General features: G+C 35.6%; 1 protein-coding gene across 2 annotated transcripts in view; it reads left to right on the top strand.

The window, feature by feature from the left end:
* Positions 1-27,537, top strand: part of SNTG1 (syntrophin gamma 1) — a gene marked incomplete at both ends in the record, with an annotated part of 256,536 nt that overhangs the window by 54,753 nt on the left and 174,246 nt on the right. For both annotated transcript variants that reach the window (XM_080694666.1, XM_080694665.1), the window contains 4 exons: positions 4,123-4,180; positions 4,863-4,906; positions 4,995-5,036; positions 26,128-26,230. In XM_080694666.1, the coding sequence (XP_080550792.1) occupies positions 4,123-4,180; positions 4,863-4,906; positions 4,995-5,036; positions 26,128-26,230 (247 nt within the window). The remainder of the gene's footprint in view (positions 1-4,122; positions 4,181-4,862; positions 4,907-4,994; positions 5,037-26,127; positions 26,231-27,537) is intronic.

The following is a 27,537-nucleotide window of genomic DNA, read 5'->3' as shown; positions in this document are numbered from 1 at the left end:
GAATCATTTATTTCTGCCAGGAGCAAATTTGAGCCAATAATATAATTGTGTATATACATACATAAGTATATTTTATCCTTATTTATTGCTGGCTTACTCTAAACAGTTTCTTACTCTGTTTTTGTCTTTTTGGTACTGGGAACTGAGTGCAGAGGCATTCTACCTAATACCTGGGAAATATGCCATCAGCTCTGTCTATTTTGTTTTTCGAAACAGAGTTGTCCTAAATTGCTGAGGATCTCACTAAATTGCTGAGGTTGGCCTCAAACATGAGATCCTCCTGTCTCAGCCTTCCAATTACTGGGACTAAAGGAATGTGCTACACTCAACTTTAACCTGGGGGTTTTGTAGTGAGAAGTATTAGAATATTTAATGTGTCAACTAGAGAGAGCCGAAGGAAGCTGGTACTAATACACATTCCTATAGATTTTCACTGGACTCAAAACATGGAGTGCCTCAGTTTTGACTTCCCCAACATTCTTTTACAAACAAACAAACAAACAAACAAACAATCTTGACTGCAGAACCAGCATAGTGGTGTACTTGTAATCACAACACTTGGGAGGCTGTAATAGGAGGATCACAGGTTTCAGAAAAGCCACAGCAATGCAGCAAGAATCTCAGGAGCTGGGTAAGTAGACCCTGTTTCAAGACAAAAATAAAAAGGGCTGAGAATCTAGCCCAGAGTTAGAATTCCTTTCGGTTCAATCCTAAATTCCATAACAAACAATAACAGCAAAACTTGGCTACAGGGTAACAGAATGTGCTCTAGTCAGAAAACACTCAGGTTCTCTAACACATGCTGTTAGAAGTCACAGCACAGTGCACATCTGTAATCCCAGGATTTGGGAGGCTGAGACAGGAGGGTCACAGTTTGGAGGCCAGTCTCGACAATTTAATAAGGCAAACAGCAACTTAGTAAGACCCTGTTTCAAAATAAAAAATAAAATAAGGCTGGGGCTATAGCCCAGAGGTAGAGCACCCTGGATTAAATACACAGTATAAGAAAAGATGAAGGATAGAAGGAGAAAGGAAGGAAAGAAAGAAAGAAAAAAGGAAAGAGGGAAAGAAAGAAAGAAAGAAGGACGAAAGGAAGGGAGGAAGAAAGGAAAGAAGGAAAAATAAGTTTAGCCAATATAATTATATTGGATTTAAAATTTTAAAATATATTTAATCAGTTGCTTATTTGTGTACTTGTGATTGAATCCAGGGACACTCCAGCTCTGTACTGAGGTGTGTCCCAGTATACCCTTCTTGCCTTTTTTTTTTTAAGAAGAATATCTCTACGTTGCTCAGGGTATACTTAAATTTCTGAGCCTGACCTTGAACATCTATGATCCTCCTGTCTCAGACTCCCAAGTACTAGGATTATAGGTGGGCACCACCACACCCAACTTGGTTGTTTTAAATACAGAAATAAATGGATAAAAATGACCAGGACCAAGCAAGCAATTTCCTAATACAAACAGTCATGTATCAGATTTAACAACAACTAAATGAGTCTCCATAGAAATGCAATAACTTTCTACTTTTTAAATTTATGATTGATTTCTGGGTCAGTCTATAAGTAGCCACCACTGCCCTGAATAGCTACACATGTTTGAATATATTGCTCACCATTCTGTTCCTGATTCTTTTTACTTGAGTCTAGTTTCCTGGGTTCCACCATAGACAAATGGATATATATCTTTCTGATCTAAAATATAAGATAACAGTAAGATAATAAATTTTAATTTAGGTTATGGATTCGTCCCAAGAGTCAGGAAAACTGCTGGATTTTAACTGAAACCTTCATGATCTCAAGAAGGAAATCCAATACGTTTAGCTGTCATTCCTTGACACCCCCCACGGCCCTGAAAAATCACCAATTCACTTTGTGTATTTAAAGATTTCCCTGTTTTGAACTTTCAGAAGCAGTTATGTGGTTATATAGGAAGTTATATAGGAAAGGCCACTAATTTCTTTTATAACCAAAGCATGAAATTTGGGCAGATAACAATGGCATTGGTTAGGAAATGGAATTAGACCCTGTTCTTTCAGGGTACATTTTTTTCAGGCTGCTCTCAAACCTGTTCACTTTTAACCTTAAATACCTTGTTGTTGTCTGCTTCTAAGAAATTTTGATGCTCTGAGTAAGGTCTACACATACTTTTTTCCAGAGTCCAAAATATGCTTGCTTGCTTGCTTGATTAGAATAATGCAATATTGAACTAAAAGACTTACTCGGTAAAGTCTCTGATCTCTGAATGTTTTCTTATTTGATTTGGTAGTATTCCATAGTTAGCTGGCAAAATTGTTGTGTAAAGTCCTTCCTCAATTGCTTTAAATGGGATTTGTAGCCTTGTCCCCACAATGATAGCTATAACCTCAACTATGCTTTGTAAAATCACATTACAAAGTTGAATGACACGTGCTTTGAAATCTGGTCTGCATTTGGAGCGTTGGATCACTTTCCCTAATCTTGGATCCAATCACACACTGAAATAATAGTATTTGGCTAATTCAGACATTCTCTAAACCTTGATTATGGCCCATGATCCTGGGCCAAGTTTATGTTGGGGAGAAGATGCTGAAAGAAACTCTGCCTGGACTCAGGACTTTAACACTGTCTTGTAAAATTAGACTGACTATATTGTTATGTAAATCACAACCAAAATGCAATGTTGAATAGGCTAATTACTTTAAATAAAGAAGGAAGGGCTAAATTCCAAATTTGGACAGGGGTTTACCAGATTATAAGTGAAAGAAATAATATTTCAGACAGAGTGGACAGTACTCATTGATGACCTTTACTGTTCTGAAGAATGATGGTCCAAGCTGACTGTGCACAGGAGGGAGGCTGGACCATTCAAGGTCCAAGCTGGCTTTGCACTAGAGAGCGGCTGAACCATCTAAGGGGCTGCTAACAACTTGAATTTTCAACTTATCTATTTTTAAAGAGAGCAGAAACCCTTAAATATCTCCATTTATTGCCTGATCTAGATCTACTTTGATAGAGCTTAGCTGCCCTCACATTTCATGAAATGAATGAAGTTAGAGTCATTTTAAGTTCTAATTCAATCTTCTGAGTTATGTTTTAAAACTAGTGTTTAATCAATAAAGCCACTTTCAGGGATTAATTAAAAAGTTCTCTCAGAGGGCCAAATGTCTTACTTAAAAGCAAAAACTACAAGCTATGTTTGGGATCAAGCCATTCAAATTTCAGGAAAAATTTTAGATGAAAAATTTGTTGGCAAAATAGAGATTAATTACATCTAATCATTAAAGGTAGTTATGAATCTAACTTCTTTTTATTTTTTTTATTTTATTGGTGCATTGTAATCATGCACCTTGATGAAGTTTATGGTGGTGGAGGCACACATACGCACAGCACTCAGTTACCCTCTACTCCCACCTCCGTTCCCATCCTATTCCCTTCCCTTTCCTTCTTTCCCATGCTCAGCATAGTGTTTGACTTTAGTAAGTTTGTGTGAGCATATCACATCCATTGTGGTGTTTTCCCTTTTCTCCCCTCTCATCTTCGTCAGTTAGTTGCCCTTTTTATCTAATAACAAAATATTAGTGTAGTATTATTGAAAGTGTATTCTGTTGTGTAAATTGTATAGCATGTGCTTCCTAATTCTGGCTGCACATTTGCGCAGGTTCAGTTGTCCCTGATCACTCAGTACTCAGATGGGTCTCTGCGCTGCTCAGAGTGCTTGATTATTAGTACAGAATTACCTACCAGGGAACCCGGGATCTGATGATTGGAATTCTCAGTATGAATTCCTACAAAGGATAGCATTCCCACAAGGAACACTGAAAAGAATGTCTATTTAAAGACAGTATCAGTCTTTAATGTCTTTAGTTCAAGGCAACTGCTAGGAATGATTGGATTTCTCAGAATCTAGACTTCCCAGTGAAAGTGCTGCCTCTTTAGTACAGAAATCACACAACTTATTTAAATTGCTCTGGTGTTCTTTTAGTGTGCTATTTGTAGCCTGGGCTGTTTTTTTGCTGAAAGCTGTAGATTTTGGGTTTTTTTTTTTGAAAGAGAGAGAGAGAGAGAGAGAGAGAGAGAGAGAGAGAGAGAGAGAGAGAGAGAGAGATGTTAAAAGTACAAATACTATTTTCTCTTTCTAGGGAGGAGCTGAACATAACATTCCAGTTGTCATTTCAAAAATTTCCAAGGAACAAAGAGGTAAGAATTTGGTATATTTGCCATTGCTCTGAGTCAATACTACTGAGAGTGATCATCCCTTGGTATGTGACTTAGTAGCTCCAGGATCCCTGTGGTTAAAATGTATGTGGTAAACCTGTGGCATTCTCTCACAGAAAAAAAAACAAGGATGAAACTTCATAATCCAAGTGAGCATGTTTGACTTAGGGACTGCAAAGCTAATAACAAGTTATGCATAAAAAAACAGAAACTTTTTAGAAGAGTGCTCATCTAGCTCTTTATATGCAATTTTATCTAGGAAAAATTATGAAAATATAAAGATATAAAAAAATAAACCTGGATCCGTTTCTACAATTGAAACACTTCATGCCTGCCTCTCAAAAATTTTAAAAGAGACATCTTAATTCTAAATCCATGAAAAAATTGGGCCATCTATTCCAACTAATGACCTTGTTTTAGCAATTATAAGGTCTGAAATGATGAAACTAAATAGAAACATTTCTGAATGTGTTTTAATGACTTAATGAGATGAACTATATGGTATTTGGAATTTTCATTTTTAGTGGACCTTTTAAGATAGTAACTATAGAACATTTTAATTTTTCTTTCATTTTCAGTTTTACTTTTAAAAATAATAATACTAAACAACTATTGTTTGTCTGATGAAAATGGTCAAGACATAATTATTTCTTTATATTCACAGCAGAGCTTTCAGGACTACTTTTTATTGGGGATGCAATTCTACAGGTACAAATCATTATTAATTATGCACAACCAAAATATGGAGCCAATTTAAAATATACTATGTAAAGCCATAATTTTAATTTTATTTCAGATAAATGGAATTAATGTGAGAAAATGCAGACATGAAGAAGTGGTGAGTTGACTTTTTCTTAATGTCCTAATTTTCCCTATGTACAAATAAGTTTTTAGAGTACTGTTGAAAACTATAATTTCATTCATCAGGAAGATATAATATTGGTTCAGTATGCTATCAAACTAAATAGATCTTAACGAATGTTTCTTCATTTTGGAAACAGATCACTGAGTTCTATCCAGAATTAAAAGTGTTTCAAGTAATTCTTAAGGATGATCATTCATTAAATTTTTCCAGTTTTTTATTTATCCCTACCAGTTGATACCTATCCAGTATTTATCTAAATGAGATATATTTCTAGATCCTTTCAAATATTTAAAAGCTTATAAATAATGAATTGATTTCTATAAAATTTTTATGCAGTAATATTTGGGACAAGTGGAAGAGCTTTTGAAGATTGTATGTATGCATGTTCCTAATGCAAGAAGGAAGGGCAGAAAGAGATGTCATCTCAAAGCAGGCAAGCTCAGCACTAGGAAGAAATGTTATCAGTTTTTATTGTGGCATTTTCTAAAATATTTCTGAGACAGCAGATTCTAAAATTCCAGAATTAGATATTCTAAGTCAGTATGTTTGTAATAGGCCTAGGAAATTGAATTGTCTTATTGTAATGTGGTTTGTCAACTTCACTTGAAAAAGTTAAAGAGCTTCTTGTGTGGAGGTTGAAAATGATGGAGAAGGGCCAGGTACTTGAAGGATGTGTGTCATGGTTGACTACGACTCAGAGCCTACACAGAACTTAAGTATAAGCTACTGTAGGCTGGAGGAAAATTAAATTAGAAGTTTATATCAAGGGATAAAACAATTAGAAACAATATGTACCTTTTCCTGTTCTCACTTCTAGTTTGTTTGGTTTGGGATACATTGCTCCTCTGTGAAAAGCTATTTGGAGAAACCCTTTCTAATATATTTACATATTTTACGTGCCAGAAAGGGAGGGAATGAGGTGGGGATTGGGTAAGGGCTAATTGGATGATGTGTGGATGTATGTCTCCACCATCTTTTATCCCATTAAGATGAATGACCACAGTGCACCAATAAAAATAGTTAAAAAAAAGGCAAAATAAAGTGTCTGTAAAAAGTCACAATTTCACAAGTAGAGACTTTCCAAAGAGCTCTTGATTCTGAGCACATTGCAGAACTAACCACTTGACTGTGTCTTCTCAGAGTCTTATTTGGGCCATTTGATTCTCACTGTTTGGTGAAATATAACATAAAATACATATATTTCAGGTCTGTCATTTTCTACAAACATGTTCAGAGAAGATCAGCATTTTAGAAGAGTTTATTTTTTTTAATAAAAAGGGAACAGCATAACTTAGAGTCCTGTTCTGCTGATCATCAGGTAGCTTTGACTTGTAGCCCTTTAAAAGAAAATACTTTTAATTTGTGTCTTTTTTTTTAAAGCACAAAGTTATTTTAAACTCATTATCCAGAAAATAAACACAAGTTTTCTTTCCTTTTAAAACCACATGCTGTTAGTTGGAATCATTCTTGTAATTTGCTCTTCAGAGGCAGGCAGAATGCTTAGACAAACTGTTACTGCATTCTGATCTTTGAGCAGATAAGTGTGGCATGAATATCAGAACAAAAGAGTTCATTTCAATTCAGAGAAAAAGAACTTACAATTGCATTGCAAACTTTCTAACATCCTTTATAATCAATTCAGTTTTGAGATGCTTCACCCTACCATCTTTGCAATCTAGGCCCTAATATTTTCATTTATTTCTAATCTTTGATTTTTCCAGAATAATTGAATGCTTTTGTTCTCACTACATGGTACCTAAGAAAATGAACTTGCACCTCAGTAGGACTGAGATATTAACTAAATATGCAAAAATAAACTTACATGGGTTGACATCAGCACAGAGTCTCAGAAAATAGAAGTAGTTTTGAAAGAACATGCTGAGAGACCACATTCTGTATAAGAGCTCCGAACTTCAAGACAAGTTGGACAGACACGAAATGCTGTTTTTGCAGGTAACTTCCCTCCAGTTGCTCTGTCTATTAATGGACACAGCATCACTGTGAGGAGTGTGGGACAGGTCCCACATTGTCCACTGGACAAATTTAATGATGGAATTCTTTAGCCAAATCCCTGAAACATTCACATCACTGTTTCTCATGCCATGAGCTTCAGCTCATAGAAAAGAAATCCTGGCCATCAAGGACTTCTTTTATTAGAAAAGGGTGGAAGGGAATAGTGTACAGAGCCTCCTCATTGAGCAACACTGGAACCTGCTCTTGCTGCCACTCTTCGCCATGGTGTAGTAGATAGGCAGGTATTTTCCCCCAATCAACTGTACACAAATCCCAGCCCATGGCCCACCCACACTGTCATCTCAGTCAAACCTTTTTTCCATTACTCCCTTGTAAAAAATAACTGACAATAATCACTGTGAGAATCAAGTAAGTGTAACATAAGTGAATTTTCTAGGACAAATCTGAAGACTAAAAACAGTGTTCTATTATTTCGTGTCATGTAGTACTGGAATGTCGCATGTCAGTCCTCTTCCAGTTCACCTGTAGAGAGCACTGATGTGTCAGAATTTGGCAGTGTCATCTTACCATTTCTCTTGCCCAGTGAGAGGTCATTGCAAGGAGACAGAACTACCAATACTGATACTGATGGCCAGCATCCCCAGGCTCCTTCCACAGGAATCAAAGTGGGTTTCTATTATAATAACAGCACAGCTCTCTAAAAAATGAGGGATTCTTGTTGATCCTAGTCAGTCATTTAAAAAAAATTTATATAAACATGTTTTGTAGTCTGTTTTGCACCAAAGTCCCTAATGCCGCATTTTTTTCAAAGAGAGGAATTTCACTCCTGTGGAGGTCAAAATTGATACCAATTTTTTATCATCCAACCCTGAAGGCATGAACTGAACTGAGTATCATGTCTGTATGTAGCCCCTCACATTTTCATTTGCTGAAAACAGTTTACACATTACAGAAAAGTCCTGAGTGTTTTGTGAAAGACAGTGAAGTCTTTTGTGTGATTAGAGAATGAAATAACTTTATAACAGCTCCAACTTTGATAGTAAGCAAGCATAGTTGCCTTAAAATTGAGAAAATTATACAAAAAATTGGAGAAAATTTTTACGAGGGAGCAATATGACAATTGATTCATAATGACGTTCAGAGTACAGCAGTGGTGATCTGTTTACATACACTAGAAGTAACCAGAAACAAAATTTAGAAAATTTAGCCATAGCAGAAGAGTATTTGTTGTATTAAAGAGCAACTTGGGTCTACTAATAAAACTTAAAGTACAGCAGGTCACCGTTAGAAAAAGCAAAATGAATGCACAGATAATTCAAGAACTTTTCTTCTAAAGGAAAGATGCTCAACATCTTTTTGTTTCTGTTTCTTAGTATTAGCAAATAAACAGTATTTTAGTTCTGATTGTGTAGTTTTGAATGAGACTCTAAAAATATCTTCATAATTCTTACAAGAGCAGAATGAGTACCTAAATTCGCAAAATAACCAAATGCTAAGAAAACTACTATAAAATGATGATTTTAACTGTCATGATATAATGTTTACTGAATTTAAGAATTTCTCTGTGATGTAAAAGCAGTTGCTCTTTTTAGGTTAATCAGAAAATAGACATTACAAAGGTTATGTCGAATTACCTTCCCCCCCCAAAAAAAAAATCATGCATTTATTTATATCTGGAAACCATCCAGGAAGTTGTATGCATTTGTCATAAACATTCATAGGATATGATTTGGAAACACCAATAATTGAGCCCCTTAAAGAAAACATTAGAAGATGATTGAGTTACATGTCATGTTTATATAACTGCTAATGATTACATTGGTCACAATTTAAAAACTGATTTTATAGCTGAGTAGAATTCTATTGTGCGTATTTCCCATACTTTTGCAATCCATTCATCTGTTGATGGAAACCCAGGTTGGTTCCATATTTTGGCTATTGAGAATTGTGCTGCTATGAACATAGCTATGCATAAGTTACTGTAGTTCTCTGATTTCAACCTCTATGGAAAAATACCAAGGAGTGGAATAGCCAGATCATATGGTTGATCTGTTGATTCCCAGTTTTCTAAGTAATCTCCACACTGATCTCCATAGCGGTTGAACTACTTTGCACTCCCACCAACAGTGTAAAAAAGTTCCTCTTTCTCCATATTCTCTCTAGCATTTCTTGTTACTTTATTTCTTTATGCTTGCCACAAGAAGATGGAAAGACCTGGAGAATATTATGTTAGTGAGATCAGCCAAGCACAGAAAGAGAAGGGATATGTGTTTTCTCTAATATGTCCAAACTAGGGAGTATTAGGAATACCAGAAAGACTCCAGATAATGGAGGGGAAACCTCAGCAAAGCTAGAATGGAAGGATAGGAGAGGAAGAAGGCTGAGATTGATTAATGGAGAAGCTATATATGAGTATATTTAAAATTATGAATATAACACGGTTAACCTGGTCATCATTGTTGACAGTGGAGGAAGGGAAAGCAGCGGGGGGAGAGGGCACCAAGCACAACCTTAATGTATGCCATTTTTAATATGTTCCACAGAAAAAATAAAAAATAAATAATAAAAAATAAAAATGAATTCCAAAAAATTGATGTTTAAATTTAAAAAATAAAAATTAAAAACTGATTTTAAGCTATCATTGATTAATACTTTCTTGAGAATTAAAACCACACTGGAGTATTTTTTTAATTAATTTCTGCCAAGGAACGTCATTCATTAAATCATCTAATGTTTAATATTTCCCAGCAGCTTAGAAAATGATAAGGGCAAAGCCAAAACCATAAAAAATACTGCCCATGTTATATCTAATTTTGAAAAGTAATGTCCAGAACATACCTTATTTATATATTTAGATTTACACTGAAACCATCAGGAGAGGTTCCTTTTATTGGACTTACATGCCTTCCCCCTAATTGGTCAAGAAGTCCCAGATTATGCTTTCATGATGTTTATGATTTTTACCCTTGCCTGCTGGTTCTCATCAAAACTTTATTTACAATTTGATTTTTTTAGTAAACATGGTAACTCAAGAGTAAAGTTAGTAACTCAGACTTAATCTTGCAGCTCTTCACTAATGAGAAAAATAAAAAACAGTCCAGATAACCTATGACTGGTAACCCTACCAATTAGAGGGATAGAGATGGGATACATAACAGCATAAACCACACCATACTGCTGATGAGACAGAGTGGATATGGGCTTGTCTATCATCCATCTTCTGGCCAGTTAACACTCTTACCCAGCACTTTGGAGGCTGACACAGAGATCACAGGTTTGATGCCAGTGCACAGTAACTTAGTAAGACCCTGTTTCTAAATACATAAATAAATAAGTAAATAAATAAATAAATAAATAAATAAATAAATAAATAAGTAAACTAAATAGGCTGTGGGGTATACCTCAGTGATAAAATGCCCCTAGATTTAATCCCAAGTACCATAAAAACAAACAAATAAAAATCCACTTAGTTATTATTTTGTTCCAGATATTAGAATGAGGAGTGGAGATGTATGTTATATAAGGTCATGCATAGTTTTTGGTATAGCTGACTTTCTTTTTGGTGGTGGTGGTGATATTGAGCCCAGGAGAGTGCTAACACTGCTGTTGGGTCAGCCGTGGTGAGAGGCTTCAACAGAAGAGACCAGAGAAGAAAGCCAAGAAGAAATCTTTGCTTTTAAAATCAGCTGCTACGAGCTGAGAGTGGTGGCACACACTGTAATCCTAGTACTTGGGAGGCCAAGACAGGAAGATTGCAGGTTCAAAACCACTCTCAGCTACTTAGAGAGGCTAAGCAACTTAGTGAGACCCTATTTTCAAATAAAATATAAAATAGGACTGGGAGAGTAGCCTGGAGGTAGAAAGCCCCTTGGGTTCCAACCCCAGTACCACAAAAATAAATAAATAAATAAATAAATAAATAAATAAATAAAATCAGCTGCCAGGGTTCCAAAATATAGAAATGACCATACCTCTGCTCAGTAGCACCAGTGATATATATACAATATACATTCAGTTTGCTATAAATCTTAAACAGTTTTAATATAAAATTCTATTTCTGAAAACTAAATCAGTTGTTATGCATGGTAATCTCATTGTTTCTTGTTTTGCTTATTTTATTTCTTCTCATCCGTATACAAACTGTCAGTTCATTGTGAGTGGGAGTCATTTCCCTCTCTTTTTCCAAACTATTGTGCATTCACACAAAGCAGATGATCAATAAATATATAGCAATTTTAATTTAGATTTAATATCCCCTCCCAAAAAATGTATTAAAAGCTTGTCCAGCCGGGTGTGGTGGTGCACGCTTGCAATCCCAGCATTTGGGAAGCTGAGACTGGAGGATTGTGGATCATGGACAGCCTCAGCTACTTAGTGAGGCCCTCTGCAACTCAGTGAGACCCGGTGTCAAAATAAAGAATAAAAAAACAGGGCAGAAGGTGTAGCTCGGAGGTCGAATGCCTCTGGGTTCCACTCCCAGACTCTCAAAAAAAAAAGAAAAAAAAAAACTTGTCCCAGTGCAGGGAGGTCAGAGGTGGGGCATGGGTGGAAGAGGGGGGGACATTGGGGATATGATCTTGGAGACTGTATATTTCTGTACACTTCCTCTCATTTCCAGCCTACATGATATGGGAGTGATATTCCTTTGCCATCTGCTCTGCTTCTGAGCCAGACTTAAAACTTAAACCATGAATCCCAATAAACCTTCCTTCCCGAAGTTGTTGTTGTCAGGTATTTTGGTCAAGTGACATGAAAGCTGAATGAAGTAATGGTGCATGATAAATTACAACTCCTTTCTATCTTCAACTGCAGAGTCTCATTTGTACAGAAAAATAATTTTCTTCCTCTCCTGTTTCTAAGTAATTTCCATAGATTTTATGTATTCAACTGAAAGGATAGCTCTTCTTTTAGCTTAGGGAAAAAAATCTACACACTTCACATCTGCTATCAATCTATTGATTTAAAAAAAATGTCTTTATTTTTCTTACAAAGAACCATGAGAATTCACAAAGATCAACAGAATCCAGAACTTCTACTGACTATTTTCAAAATCTTCCTTTCTGAAATTTTGTATAGTCTGTCTTATTTTTAATATATTTCCAACCTTGATTTCTTTAGGGTCAATCTTTTATCACTCTTTGATAAAATAATTTTATTAGTGCATTGTAATTATATATCATGTATACCGAGGTTCAGTGTGGTACAAAGACACATGCACACAGTATCTGATGTATTTCCCTCCTCATGCCACCCTGCTGTCATTCTTTAATTTCAGGTTTGTGGATTTCTTTTCTATCTATGTGTCTTTCTAATTATAGATTTATGAATGATATATAAAATTTAATAGGACAAAATTTGAACTTCTTCTCTGCTTCTAACACCCTTGGTTCTCAGCCACTTCACTCTTTTAACCTCTGAAGCAGCTTCCTAGTCAGTGCTTCTGGTTTTGTTTTCAAATTGAGAATTTCTGGGGTAACTCTTTCCTCATTCTCCTTTGTGAACTGTACCTATTGAAGTATATTTTCAAATTTTGCTTGCCTCCTCTTAGCATGCCTGTATGGTGAACACTATTTTCCCTCAGACCCCATTGGGGTTCCTATGATTTCAAAGAGTCATACTATTTAAATGTCCAGGAGTTCCTAGAGTTTTTCTGGTAGTTCTTAAACTGAGAAAGTATGTGATTAGATGTGGTCGAATACTCATAAATCTATTTCATTGAGGTTAACTCTATTTGTACAACAATTTTATTGAATAAACTATTCCTAGTATAGGAATACATAGATATTCTGTAATAAAATTTTTGTATAAAATTTATTTGTAATTCAACAGGTGCAATTCAAGAGAATAAATGGAAACAAGCTAGTACTTAGTCTAGAAATAATCAGATAAGATACACTCATCAGGCATGAGCATATTACCAGCGCAAGGAATCTTAAACGTTAATAATCTTAAAGTACTCCTTTTACAGAGGCCCACTGGTGAGGAGCTGGCCAAAGACAGTTTTGTGTTCTTTTTAGAATAACATTTTAATGATTAGATATGGGACATATTGCCTGGCTTAATAATTGACTGTTGTGTTTTCACTCTCACAACAGAAATAAACATGTTTTAATTATATAAAATATTTCATAATAGAATTATAAATTGCAAGTGAGAAAAGAGACAGTTTTTAATATGATACAGCTCAAATAACTTTTAAGAAACACAGAACCATAATCACCATTATATTTAATAAACAAGTATTGAATACATATTGGTACCTATAGAATTCTATTGTGTATGAAAGTTATTACTAGAAATTATCTTTCTCTCCATAAATATTTTATATTTCAAGACCCAATATATAATATAAGGCAGATCTAGTGCTATGAAATATATATTTGCCTTATTTTGAGCTTTTATACTATTTCCCTATTATCAGCTGTTCCAGTCAGCATTCTCACAGCCATAATCTAAAAGATTTGACCATGTAACCTAGAAGAAAGATGATTTATTTTCTTAAGGTTTTGGGTTCAGTACATGTGACGCCAGAGACCACGATCTCAGGCATGACAGCAGGAGGCATAGAGAGGAGTGCACGTGGGCCGAGCCCCTCATATTATAGAGGCTGGAAGCAAGGGGGAAAGCAGGGTGAGGATGAACCATATACAATCCCAAGGCCACCCTCAGGGGTCCACCATTACATTGGATTTATCTATTGCTGTGATTACAACCCTCATGACACCACTATAAGCAACCCTGAATATTCATAAGTTTTTTGGGAACAATTTATATCCAACTCAACTGTGCTCTCTCTAATCAAGGAATGCGAAGCTTTATGTTTAGTGGTTATAACAACAAAAGATAAAATCCCGAAGCCTACTTTTCTCCTCTGTTAAAAGCACTGAGATTATTGTGTCCAGGAAAGGCCTGCTCTTGAGTATTCACATTGTTCTGGAATTCATGGAAGAAGCCACAGTACTGAGCTGAGATTCCCCTGCATTGGCAACTGGAATAAGGTTTGTACCTCCTCTACATATGAGGGAAAGTTCTGAGGACTGAAGTGAAAAACATCTAAGAATGTCTTTACATACGTGTCTTTTACAAAACAGTATCAAAGTGAAGGCATGCTTTTATTGCCTTTTAAGCTTTTTTTTTTTTTTTGAAGTGTGGTATTTGTTGCTCCTAATCAGTTCTGTGGTTTCTGTACAGTAACGAGAGTGAGACAGTCCCCTCCTATGGTGAGCAGAAACAGTGCTGCTCCCACACTGTCTGCTTGTACGCAGCATGTTGCGGATCTATTTATTCAGTTCCCAGGTTATGAAGCAGAGATGGGAACAGAGCCAACAAAGCTGTAGCCGTTTCCTAGCCCAGTGGCCTGACAAATTTCTGCCCTGCCTGGCCTTGAAGATGTCTTTCTCCTGCATCCTCTTTCCTCTCACCAGATCCGGCTTGTGGAGTCACACTGCCTGCCCCAGGTTGCTATGGAGACCAGAGCAGTACTAGATATGGGAGTAAAAGCAGCTCCGTTTCCTCTATTAGCACACGGAGCTGCTATCCTGTTGGAGACCTCAGACATAAGAAGGCAGAGAGTCAGGACATGGGGACTTCAAAATCATTTATGTTTTTAGTCTCTAATGCACAGGGCAGAAAGCCCAGATTCCCTGATCCTACCTACTTGACAGCTGCTTTTCAAAGGCAGCAGTTGTGATAATTTTATCCAGTAGTGTCCTGTAATGCTGGTTCACATTGTTTGTTTGTGTATTATTCATGAACTTACACTCTCAGTGAACATTTGTTCTTCTAAACTGTCCAACCAAACCATACTGGACGTGTGTGTGTGTGTGTGTGTGTGTGTGTGTGTGTGTGTGTGTGTGTTTGGTAATGAGGACTGAATCCAGGGGAATTCGACATCCCAGGCCCTTTATACTTTTTATTTTGAATCAGGGTCTTGCTAAGCTGCTGAGGGTCTCCCTAAATTGCTAAGGCTGGCCTCAAACCTGCCCTCCTGCTGTCTCAGCCTCCAAAGTACTGGGATTACTACAGGGGTGCATCCTCATACTGGATGAATGGTCTTAATCTTATGTCTCAGGTGAATAATCTAAAGATGTGTGATATTAGTAATCACTAGCCTGGCTCTGAGCACACTTTTATAATTCTAGTACTTGGGAGGCTGAGACAGGAGGCTTGTGAGTTCACAGACAGCCTCAGCTACTTAGTGGGTCTTTTCCTCCCTCCCTCTCCTCCCTCCCTCCCACCCTCCCTCATCTTTCTCTGAATGTGGTACTGGGAATGAAACCCAGAGATATCCTACATTTGAGCAATAACCTGAATCTTTTTGACTTTTATTCTGAAACTTTTCTTTTTAGTCTCTCTAAGTTTCTTAGGCTGTTATCAAACCTGTGATCCTCTTGTCTTAGTCTTCCGAGTACTGGGATGTGCCCACTACCATAAATATCTCTTACTTTTATATCCCTTTTCATTCTGATTTCATTATAATTTACAAATATCTGTCTTACTGATCAAGTACTTAACCTAAGGCAGACTGAGAGAATAATTGCTAATAATTGATAACAACATTTAACTTGAATAAAATTTTAAAAATATAATTAGAGGCCAGGCACGGTAGTGCATGCTTGTAATCCCAGCACTTGGAGGCTGAGACAGGAGGATTGTACAGGTTCAAAGCCAGCCTCAGATGCTTAGTGAGAATCTCAACAACTTAGTGAGACCCTGTTTCCAAATAAAGTATAAAATAGGTCTGGAAATATAGCCTGGAGGTAGAAAAGCCCCTGGGTTTCACACCCAGTACCACCAAAAAAAAAAAAAAAAAAAAAAAGAAAAGAAAAAAAGAGGTTTAGATTTATTGGTGCAGATTTCTGAATTTATAGGAAGAACGAATCTATTCCTTATTATTCATCAGTCTGTTGTACCTTTAAGCCATAGGGGAAAACCTAAACATTTTTAAGTATAATTTATATTTAATATGGTAAAATACCTTGATATTTTTATTTATTTTTGTGGTCCTTGGGATAGCACACAGGGGCATTGTACCTTTGAGCTACACCTCCAGCTCTCCAGCTCTATGTTTTAAACTTTTTAATTTTGAAACAGGGTCTCACTAGTTTGTGAAGGGCTTCGCTACATAGCTGAGGCTGTCCATAAACTGTAATCCTTTCAGTCTTAACCTCCCAAATGCTGGGATTAGAAGCGTGCAACACCACACCCAAATGATATTTTTACATTCTTTAAAATTGTATAATTGATGTATAACAAATTACATGTACTTAGAGTACAAAGTTTGGTACATCTGAATATATGTTTGTACATATATTTTATGCAAATATACAACTTCCCTTGTATGTATGTTTATATATGCATATATACAATATACATATATCCATAAAAATTTAACAGCACATTCAAGATAATACAATTTTTATTTATTTCCAAACTTTTGTCTGGCCAATGTAGAATCCCTCCTTCTTTCCTTCTACCCACATCCCAGACTCCAGGCAATCTACTTTTTAGCACTATATTTATTTGCATTGTATATATATATCAATTATATATTTATTTTGTAAATAAAATTGCATTACAGTAGCTTCTTTCACTCATTGTGTTTCTTTGATGCTCTTTCACTCTGTCTACATTCCTCACTCTGACTCTTGGTATTCGTTTCATTGTGAAGATATAGCTGTTTGTTTGTCCATCCACCTCCAGATGGATATTTAAGATGTCTCCAGTTTCTGAGAATTGCAAATGCAGCTTCTCTGAGTACACATGGACAGTATTTGTAAAGATGTAAACTTTCATTTTACTCAGAAAAGTTTTAGAAATCATTTTACCATTCCAGGCATGGTAGCACATGCTTATAATCCTAGTACTTGGGAGGCTGAGACAGGAGGATGGCAGGTCTGCAGGCAGCCTCAGCTACTTAGTGAGGCTCTTGCAATTTGGTGAGACTAACTACTCTTCAAAATAAGAAGTAACATAGGGCTGGGAGTGTAGCTTGGAGGTAGAATGCACCTGGGTTCAACCCCCAGAACAGAAAGAAAAAAGGATCATATCAGCATATCCTATGGCAGCTATACATCTCAGTTTCATGAATGTGCCACCACTTCTCATTTCTGTCAGCAGTATCTGAGGGTCCCATCTCCTTCACAACCTTGCCAACACCTGGAATCTGAAAAATTCACAATGTATACATTCTAAAAGAAGAATAGTAGTATCTGACTATGGTTTTAATTTACATTTCTCTAATTACTAATCATGTGCAGCATACTTTAATGCACTGATAAACCGTAAGTGTTTTGAGGATATATCTACTTTAGAATTTTGCCTATGTTTTATTGGATCATTTGTTTTGTTATTGAATTTTGAGGGTTCTTTACATATTCTGAGTATATGTAATTTATCAGATGTATAGTCAAATTTGTGTAGCAATTATAATCTAAAATATTTACAACATTATGTAGATGAAAGACTTCCTTTCTTATGGTTTTGGGTTCAGTAAATGTGAGGCCAGAAATCAAGGATCTCAGGGCTTGGTGGCAGGAGGCAGACAGAGGGAGAGTGCTTGGGCTGTGCTGCTCACATCATGGAGGCTGGAAGGGAGAGAGCAAGTAGGGGGATATAATCCCCAAGACTGCACCCCTAGAGGCCACCTTCTCCAGCCACACCAATGTACCACCCAGGAAAATCCATTACAATGGAGTTATCCACTAATGTGACTACTGCCCTCCTTACTCAAATACATCAACTCCAAACATTTATAAATGAGCTCTTTAGGTGATATGTTCTATCTAAGTATCACACCAGGTAAAGGTCTATTAGTATTTTCTCACAGCTATAGCTCTCCTAGGAGTACCTTTCTTAGAACAGAATGGCTAAATCGTTGTAACTCCCAGCTACATCTGTTCTTTACTAGATGGTACTTTGGGTATCTGAATTACAAAAGCTTTTCCAACACAATGTTGCAAAGGTTTTCTCCAAGCTTATTTCTGGAATTTTATATTTGTAAAGTTTGCATGTAGGCCTCTGATTAACTTTGAGGTAGTATTAGTATATGGTGTGAGATATTGATACATTTTTATAAGAATTTTCAATCAACTCAATGTAATTTGTTTAAAAAATTATAATTTTAAGATTGTTTGCATCTTTGTTGAGAACTAATGTCTCTTTTTGTTTGTGCAATTTCATGGAAATATTTTAATTTATTTCTCTATTATTTCTGGCAATATCCTAATATGGTAATGCTTTGTATCATCTCTTGAAATCAAGTAATGTTAATTTAACATCTTTGCTCTTTGCTCTTTTATTTTTCAAATGTGTCAACTTTTATAAAATATCTGCTGTGTTCCAGATATTGAGATCATATTAAATCTGTAGACCAAAAATCATAGCTTAACAACTAGGTTCTCAGGCACATTTATTTACATCTTTTAAAATTGTTCTTTACCCAGGCGTGGTGGCGGATGCTTGTAATCCCAGTATTCAGGAGGCTGAGACAGGAGGATCGCAGTTTATGGACAGCCTCAGCTACATAGAGAGGTCCTCCACAAGATAGTGAGACCCTGTTTCAAAGTAAAGAATAAAAAATAGACCAGGGGGATGTAACTCAGAAGATGAATGACCCTGGGTTTTATCTCCAGACCTGCAAAAAATTTTTTTCTTTGAAATGTTTTATAGATTTAAGACTAAAGAATTCAAAACCTTTATCTGAATAATACCTAATAATACTTTATATTTTTGTACCTTTTATTTTTTGTTTTTTTTAATTTTTAAAAATTTTATTTATATGTGGAACATATTAAAAATGCTATAGATTTAGACTGTGCTTGGTGCCCTCTTCCTCCACAACCGGTTCCCCTTTCTCCCTTCCAACAAGAGTGTCCAGGTTAACCATGCTATATTCATATTTTTACACATATTCAGATGTAGCTCCTCCATGAATCAACCTCTTCCTCTCCTATCCTTCCATTCTTGCTTCGCTGAAATTTTCTCTCCATTATCTGGAGTCCCCAATGCTCACTAGTTTGGGCATATTAGAGAAAACATGTCCCTTCTCTTTCTGTGCTTGGTTGATCTCACTTAACAGAACGTTATCCAGATCTTTCCCATCTTTTTGGGAATGGAATGATTTTGTTCTTCATTATAGCTGAATAGAATTCCATTGTATTTCCCATAATTTTAAAATCCTTTCATCTGTTGATGGAGACCTAGTTTGGTTCCATATTTTAGCTAATACGAATTGTGCTACTATGAACATAGGTATGCATATGTTACTGTAGTTCTCTGATTTCAACCCCTTTGGAAAAATACCCAGGAGAGGTAGAGCTGGATGATATGGTGGATCTATTCTAAGTTTTTTAAGGAATCTCCACACAGATCTCCATAGTGGCTGAACTACTTTGCACTCCCACCAACAGTGTAAAAGAGTTTCTCTTTCACCACATCCTTCCCAGCATTTGTTGTTATTTGATTTCTTTATGCTTGCCACTATGATTAAGTTTAGATGGAAACTTAGTGTAGTTTTGATTTGCTTCGCCCTGATAGTTAATGATGTAGAGCATCTTTTCATATATCTATTAGTCATTTGTATCTCTTATTTTGTGAAATGTCTATTCAGTTCAGTTGCCCACTTCTTGATTGGGTTTTGTGTTTTGCTAGTGTAGAGTCCTTTGAGCTCTTTGTGTATTCTGGATATTAGCCCTCTATCAGAGTGGTGGCTGGTAAAGATCTTCTTCCATTCTGTAGGCTGCCTCTTTAGCTTCTTGGTGGTTTTCTTTGATGAGAAGAAACTTTTTAATTTGATGCCATCCCACTTGTTAATTCTTGCTATAATTTCCTGCACTTTGGAGGTTTTGTTGAGTTACTGCCTGTGCCTATATGTTGAAGTGTTGAGCCTATGCCCTCCTCTAATAACTTCACAGTCTCTGGTCTAATTTCTAAGTCTTTGATCCATCTCGAGTTGATTCCTGTGTTTATCTTTCTACAAATGGTAGCCAGTTCTCCCAGCACCATTTGTTGAAAAGGCTGTCTTTTCTCCAGCATTTGAGTTTGGCCCCTTTGTCAAAGATTGACTATAGGTGTGTGGGTTTGGTTCTGTATCTTCTATTCTGTTCCACTAGTAAGTATGCTTTTAGTTGTACAAATATGCTGTTTTTACTACTATTGCTCTATAGTATAATTTGAAGTTCAGGATTGTGATACCTCCTGCACGGATTTTTTATTGCTGAGAATTGCTTTGGCTATTCTGCGTCTTTTCTTTCTCCATATAAAATTTATGACTGATTTTTCTATGTCTATGAAGAATGTTGTTGGTATTTTAATGGGAATTGCATTGAATCTATAGATCACATTTGGCAGAATGGCCATTTTGATGATATTTATTCTGCCTATTCGTGAGCACAGGAGATCTTTCAATCTTCCAAGATCTTCTGCAATTTCTTTCATTAATGTTTTATAGTTTTATTTGTAGAGACCTTTTATGTCTCAGGATAGGCTTATTCCTAGGTATTTTATTGGTTTTGAGGTTATAGTAAATGGATTTGTTTATTTTTATTTCTTTCATTGTAAATCATTGTTGGCATAAAAAAAAAAAAGCAACTGATTTCTTTAGCTTGATTTTGAATCCTAAAACTTTGCTGAATTGGTTAATCAGCTCCAGAAGTCTTTTGGTTGAGTTCTTCAGATCTTCTAGGTAAAGGATCATGTCATCTGTAAATAAGAATAGTTTTATTTCCTCTCTTCTTATTTGAATTCCTTTGATTTTCTTCTCTTTTATTGCCATGACAAGAGTCTCAAGAATAATATTGAAAAGGAATGAAGATAGTGAACATCCTTGCCTTATTCCTGATTTTAGAGGGAATTCTTGCATGTTTTTCCCCATTTAGTATGATGTTGGCTTTGGGTTTATTGTATATTGCCTTAAGGATGTTGAAATACATTCCTTCTATCCAGTTTCCTAAGTTTCCTATGTTTTTTAACAAAAATTTTGTTGGTTTTTGTCAAATGCGTTTTCAGCATCTATTGATGTGATAATGTCGTTTTTCTTCTCAGGTCTATTTATGTGGTGAATAATGTGTATTGATTTGTGGATGTTGAACCTGCCTTGCTTTTCTAGGATGAAACCAAGTTTGTCATGGTGTACAATTCTCTTGATATGGTTTTGAATGTGTATAGCTAGTATTTTGTTTAGTTTTTGCATCAATGTTCTGTCTGTAATTTTTCTTTCCTGAGGTATCTTTATTTGGTTTGGAGATTAATGTGATACTGGCCTTGTAGAAGAAGTTTTGGAGAATTCCATCTCTTTCAATTTCCCAGAACAAGTTGTAATGTATTGGTATTACTTCTTCACTGAAGGTTTTGTAGTATTCAGCTGAAAACACATCAGGGCCTGGGCTTTTCTTTGATGGCAGATTTTTATTTCTATTTCTTTATTTGCTTGATATTGATTGGTTTAGGCTTGCTATGTCCTCTTGGTTCAGTTTAAGTAGGTTATATGTGCTTAGAAATCTATTGATTTCTTTCATATTTTCCAGTCTATTGGAGTATAAATTTTCAAAATAGTTTCTAATAATCTTCAGAATGTCCCCAGTGTCTGTGGTGATGTCTCCCTTTTCATTTCTGATTTTAATAATTTAAGTTCATTTTTTCTTTATGTTATGTTGGCCAGGGGGTTATCAATCCTATTAATCTTTTCAAGGAACCAGCTGTTTGTTTTGTTGAGCCTTTGAGTTATTTTTCTATTCTCTATTTCATTTATTTCTGCCCTGATTTTAATAATGTCCTGCCTTCTGCTTGCTTTGTGATTAGACTGTTGCAGTCTTTCTAGGTCTTTTAGTTGTATTATTAGTTTGTTTACTTGGCAACTCTCTGTCCTTTTTATGTGGGCACTCAATGCTATAAACTTTTCTCTTAACACTGTCTTCAAAGTGTCCCATAGATTTTGGTAAGTTGTTTTTCTTTTTTCCTTTATTTCTAGATATTTATTTCTCCCCTTATTTACAATCTTACCCACTTGTCATTTAATAGTGTTTCATTCAATTTCCATGTATTTAAATTGTTTCTTTAGAGTTCCCTGTTGTTGATTTCTACTTTCATTCCATTATGGTCTAAAAAGATGCAATGGAATTATATTACATCTTTTGAATTTGCTGGTGATTTCTCTGTGGCTCAGGATGGGATCCACTTTTGAGAAGGTTCCATGGACTGATGAGAAGAATGTGTATTCTGTTGTTTCTGGTTGCAATACTCTGTATTTATCTATTAAGTCCATTTGGTTTATATTTTTTAATTTTCTTTAGTTTTCAAGAGTCTTTACTCATCTTTTGCCTTGCAGATAGATCCAGTAGTGAGAGAGGTGTGTTGAAGTAACCCAATATTGTAATTGGGTTTATTTAAGATATGATGTCCAGAAGGTTTTGTTTTACAAATGTGGCTCCATCCACATTTGGAGCATATACATTTACTATCGTTATATCTTCTTGGTGAATTGTTCCTTTGAATAAAAGGGAATGCCCTACTTTGTCTCTTCTTATGTATTTTTGCTTAACATCTGTTTTGTTGGATATTAGTGTTCCTATCCCTGCCCATTCTTGGTCTCCATTGGCATGATATGTCTTTCTATATCCTTTTACTTTCAATTTGTGAATGTCTTTTGCTGTAAGGTGAGTTTCTTACAAGCAGCATATATTTGGATATGGTTTAAAATCCACATTGCCAGTCTATATCTTTTGATTGGTGAATTAAGTCCTTTGACATTCAGTAATTATTGAAATATGGTGTTTGTTTCCTGTCATTTTGTGTTCTATATTCGGTTGGATATAATATTATTTCTTCTTTACCTAGATGCATTGATGATCAACTTCATCTCTTCTCTGGTTCTCTAACTTGATTCTTTTTTTTATACTTTATGGTTTATTCTTTAAGTAATTTCTCTAGTGTTGGCTTTGAATTCATGATTTTTTTGAGATTCTGCTTATCTTAAAACAGTTTTGTTTCTCCATCAATTTTGAATAATAACTTTGCTGATTATAGCAGTTTTGGTTGGAAGTTGTGTTTTTTTCCAGGTCTGGATTACATCACCAGTCCCTTCTAGCATTTATGACTTGGGTTGTACATTCTGGGGTAATTTTTATTGTTTTGCACCTAAATGTCACCAATTCTTTTGTTCTCACTGCTTTTAAAATTCTTTCCTTGGCCTCTATGCTGGTCATTTTGATTATTACATGGCATGGGGTGGTCCTTTTTTGATCTTGACTTAATGGTGTTCTGTATATTTTCTGAATGTGTAAGTCCAAGTATCTTTCCATGTTTGGAAAATTCTCTGAAATTTTTCTCTGAAGAGATTATGAATGCCCTTTGTTTGTACCTCTATCCTTCTTTAATGTCTTTTATTTATAAGTTAGGCTGTTTCATTTTGTTCCATAGTTGTTGGATGTTTAGGTTTTGTTGCTGTAATGACTTCTGTGTACTGTCAACTGTGCTTTCAGTTTTGAATGAGCTTTCTTCTAACAATGATATTCTATTTTCCATTTCATCTAATCTTCCAGAATTTATTTCTATTTCTGCCTACATTTCATTTATTGACTCTTTTATTTCAGTCCAGACCTCTCTCTGATTCTTTTTAGTGTCTACATTTCCTCTTTCATTTTATGTATACACACTTTGAGACCTTTCATGATATTGTAGATCAGGATTTGGAATTCTCTTTCTTGCATTTCTTGTAGGTGAGTATTCATTATTTCCATTGTTTATTCACTGTGACTAATTCTTGTACTTTCAAGGTTCTCATGCTTGTTTTTCTGATATTTTGGCATCCTTTGTGGTTAGTATTATACCTAATCCAGTCTTCGTAGCAGGAATTTAGAAGTGTTAGCAGGTACGCAGTACTTTTTCCAATGGTGAGAGCTTGATGATGGTGGAGGAGCTGGGGTGATGGGTGCAGGAGTCAGGTGAGGTAGAGAAATTCAAGAAAGGAATAATTTAAGTATAATAAAGTATTATCTGGTTGAGTACAGGAGAAGGTTAGATAGCAGGACTCTTGTCATTAGTAGAATATTTAAGTATGGAGATATGAAATACCATGAGTATTAAACAAGGAGATAGAGTACAGGAAAAAAAATGTTTTGAGAGAAGACAGTAGATAGGCTAGAGTGAAGAAGTTTGTAAAAGGAATGTGGGGGAAGGAGCAAACAAACACGAATAAAGTAACAAAACATGATACAAAAGCTAGCTGTACATCAAAGACAAACAAAAAAACAACTAAAAGAGGGATAAAATAGTAAGAAAGAGAAAAAAGGATAAAAATAAAATAAAAAGAACTAGCGAACATGTGAGACAACAAAGTAAAACAAACAACCAAATGAACAAAAACCCAAATAAAAAAAAAAAACAAAAAAAAAAACATCAACAACAAAAAGTACTACTAATTTACAAATATGAGGCAGGCCCAGAAAATATCAGAATGTCTGATCTCTGTGGTAGCTTCTGGAGTATTTTTCAATGACTCTTATTTGCTCTGTACCCTATTGTCAGCTTCTAAACCTACTCTCTGAATGTTTGGGCTCCTCTCTCACTTCTGACAAGTTTGCATTTAGGTGTCAGGGCATCATGAGTCACTGTTAATGAGTTCTCTGCAAGTCCCACGTTCTGTGTATTTTCAGCCTGTAGTCTGTGCCTCTGCAATCTCCACCTCAAGCTCAGACCTGTGCTTCCCTACCTGCAGGAGCAGAGGGTGTTCAATTTAGTCTTGGAGCAACCCCCTGTGTCCCTATGCAGGTATTGCACCTTGAGCACCTTTCTTGTGTCTTTGGAGGTTCTACCTGGACTAGCCCACCAGGTCCTGTGGTGCACAATGGGCACACACAGTTATTGCCATGTCCCGTGCCCCACATTGGGTGCCTGCTAGATCCCTTGGCTCATCTGGGTGCACACTGTTACGTGGCTTCCCTGGTCTGGGGCTCTGAAGAGCTCACTGCACCACTGGGTCCCATGGCTTGTCTGGGTGTACATGGTTACCTGGTCCCCTTTCAGGTCACTGGAGGTCTTGCTGTGTCACTGTGGGTTCTGCATCTGGTGAGCAAATGCAGCTGCTCAGGTGCTCAGGTGCAGCTCACCACTGAAGATGTTGGAGCTCTATGGCCACTTTCAAACTCTTGGATATTTTTCTGAAAATTTTTGGGCTGCTATACTAGGACTCACGGTTTGGGCTCACAGCCCATGATGGTGCAGGAGGCCAGCTGCATTGGCAGCAGGTCCATCGTATGCTTGGGATTTTTTGCAGTGGATCTTGAAGTTCAGAGTTATTGGATTCCTTCTGCCATGATTACTGGATCTGTTTTGGGTCATGAGCTATAATTTTGTTTATCATGACACTGCCTTCTCAGTTGTTGAACTTTATTTGTTGCATCTACTGAGATGTGCTGTGTCCCACAGCCGCCATTTTGAATGTCCTTTTTTGATACTTTTTTAAATGATGCTTTTTTAAAATGAGAAATTTTGGATGCCTGTGTATGAAAATATAATTGTGATTTGTAGATTTATCTCATACCCTGTGTTCATGCTACATATGATTATCATGACTTATAAATTATAGTGCTCATAAGTGATTTTCCCCTATTCTCATCTATTTCACTGAGTTGTCTACATAATCATTATACCTTCATCAGACAAAGATTTTTTGTTTCTTCTATTTTTTTTTTTTTTGTGGGTCTGGGGATAGAACCCTGGGGCACATTTGACCTCCGAGCTACACCCCCTGCCCTATTTTTTTATTATTTAGATTGAAACCAGGTCTCACTGAGTTGCAGAGGGCCTCACTAATATTTCTTCTTTTTGAATCTGAGTTTTGAGGTATCTAATATTGCCTAATGTAGACCATGATCTCAGGAAGACCTCAATCAATGTGAATGAAAGATGCAGATTATATATGAACAGGAGACCACAGATCAGGGTCAACTAATGTTTGTCCTCATCCTTCAAAAATGTTTCTGACCACTATAGAGAAATGGAAGGTGGAGAAGTTAGTAAATAACTTTAAGGTTGTGCACTTATATAAAATTATAATGATAATTAAATTAGTTTCTATTTTTTTTATTTTTAGGTTCAAGTTCTTCGAAATGCTGGAGAAGAAGTGACCCTGACAGTGTCATTTTTAAAAAGAGCACCTGCTTTCCTCAAGCTTCCACTGAATGAAGACTGTGCCTGTAAGCTTGAGAATGGATGGCATGTTCATTTCACTATATTCACCTTCTAAAATGCTGAACAGTAACTGATTTCTTTCAACATTACCATGCCTGCCTTCTCATAAACCATTCTATATAACAAGGTATCCACTGGCCCTTGTCAAAAGGGAAAAGTTGCTAGTTTTGTTTCAGAATGTATTTATCCCATAACATTTTCAAGTCTGAAATTAGAGAAATACAACTTGTTTTTAAAATAGGCATCATAATAAACATCATGTTTGCAGTATATATCTCTGTTAGATTTCATTACTAATACTTGGTAAATATATTTTCTTTAGCTAGAAAATGATGCACTATGTTAAAAAGAAATTTTCACATAAATTGTCCTGAGAAGATTAGAGAGATTGAAGAAATCATTTTACTTTGTGGAAATGTAATAATTTATAAAAAATAAGTTGCTTTACATATTATAGTTATATTTTTAGTTTTGGAACAAACTCTATACTTTTCTCCATAAAGGCTGTACTAATTAGAATTATCCCTAACAGTATGCAAATATGAGTATGCAACATTATAAAATTTTATTTACATTCTCACCAGCATTTTTTCTCCTTTTTGACAAGACCATTCTGAAGTGAATGTTACCTCACTATGTTGTTTTTTTTTATGCTTTCATTATTTTCACACCAACAGTGACAATTCATAGTGAGTGGTGTACATGATATACCATTTTGTGTTTTTTTATGATGATCAGTCAGTGATATTGAATACTTTTTCATATACTTCTTGGTCATTTGTCTTTTTTTATAAATATTTGTTCAGGTCAATAGACTAGCATTTAATTATAGTATTTGCTATTGTTTTATTGCTTATACACTGTGAATATTAAGTCCATATTCTGTGAGAAAATTTCATTAATTTTAAGATAAAAACAACAACATATTTATAGAACACATTTTCTTTATAAATTAATTATTCAATGAACATTTAGGTTTGTTTCTCACCAGGTATTACCAATAATGCTAAATGAACACAAATACAAAAATATCACCTTGAAATTCTGTTTTCAATTATGTTGACACTCAAAAGTGGGACCCCTGGATCATATGACAATTCTTTTATTTTGTTAAAGACAAATCATACTCTTTTTCATAGTGGCTGTACCATTTTACATTTCCATCAACAGTGCAAAGTGTTTCAGTTTTTCAGTATCTTCACCTGCATTTCATGTTTTCTGTTCTGTTTTTGATTTTGTATTTTATTTTTTATAAGGACCATCCTAACATTTTGAGGCACTATCATATTGTGGTTTCTGTTTGATTTCCTCA

This window comes from Muscardinus avellanarius, assembly GCF_963383645.1.
Source record: "Muscardinus avellanarius genome assembly, chromosome: 4".
Lineage (NCBI taxonomy): Eukaryota > Metazoa > Chordata > Mammalia > Rodentia > Gliridae > Muscardinus > Muscardinus avellanarius.
This window is presented reverse-complemented; position numbering and strand designations above follow the sequence as displayed.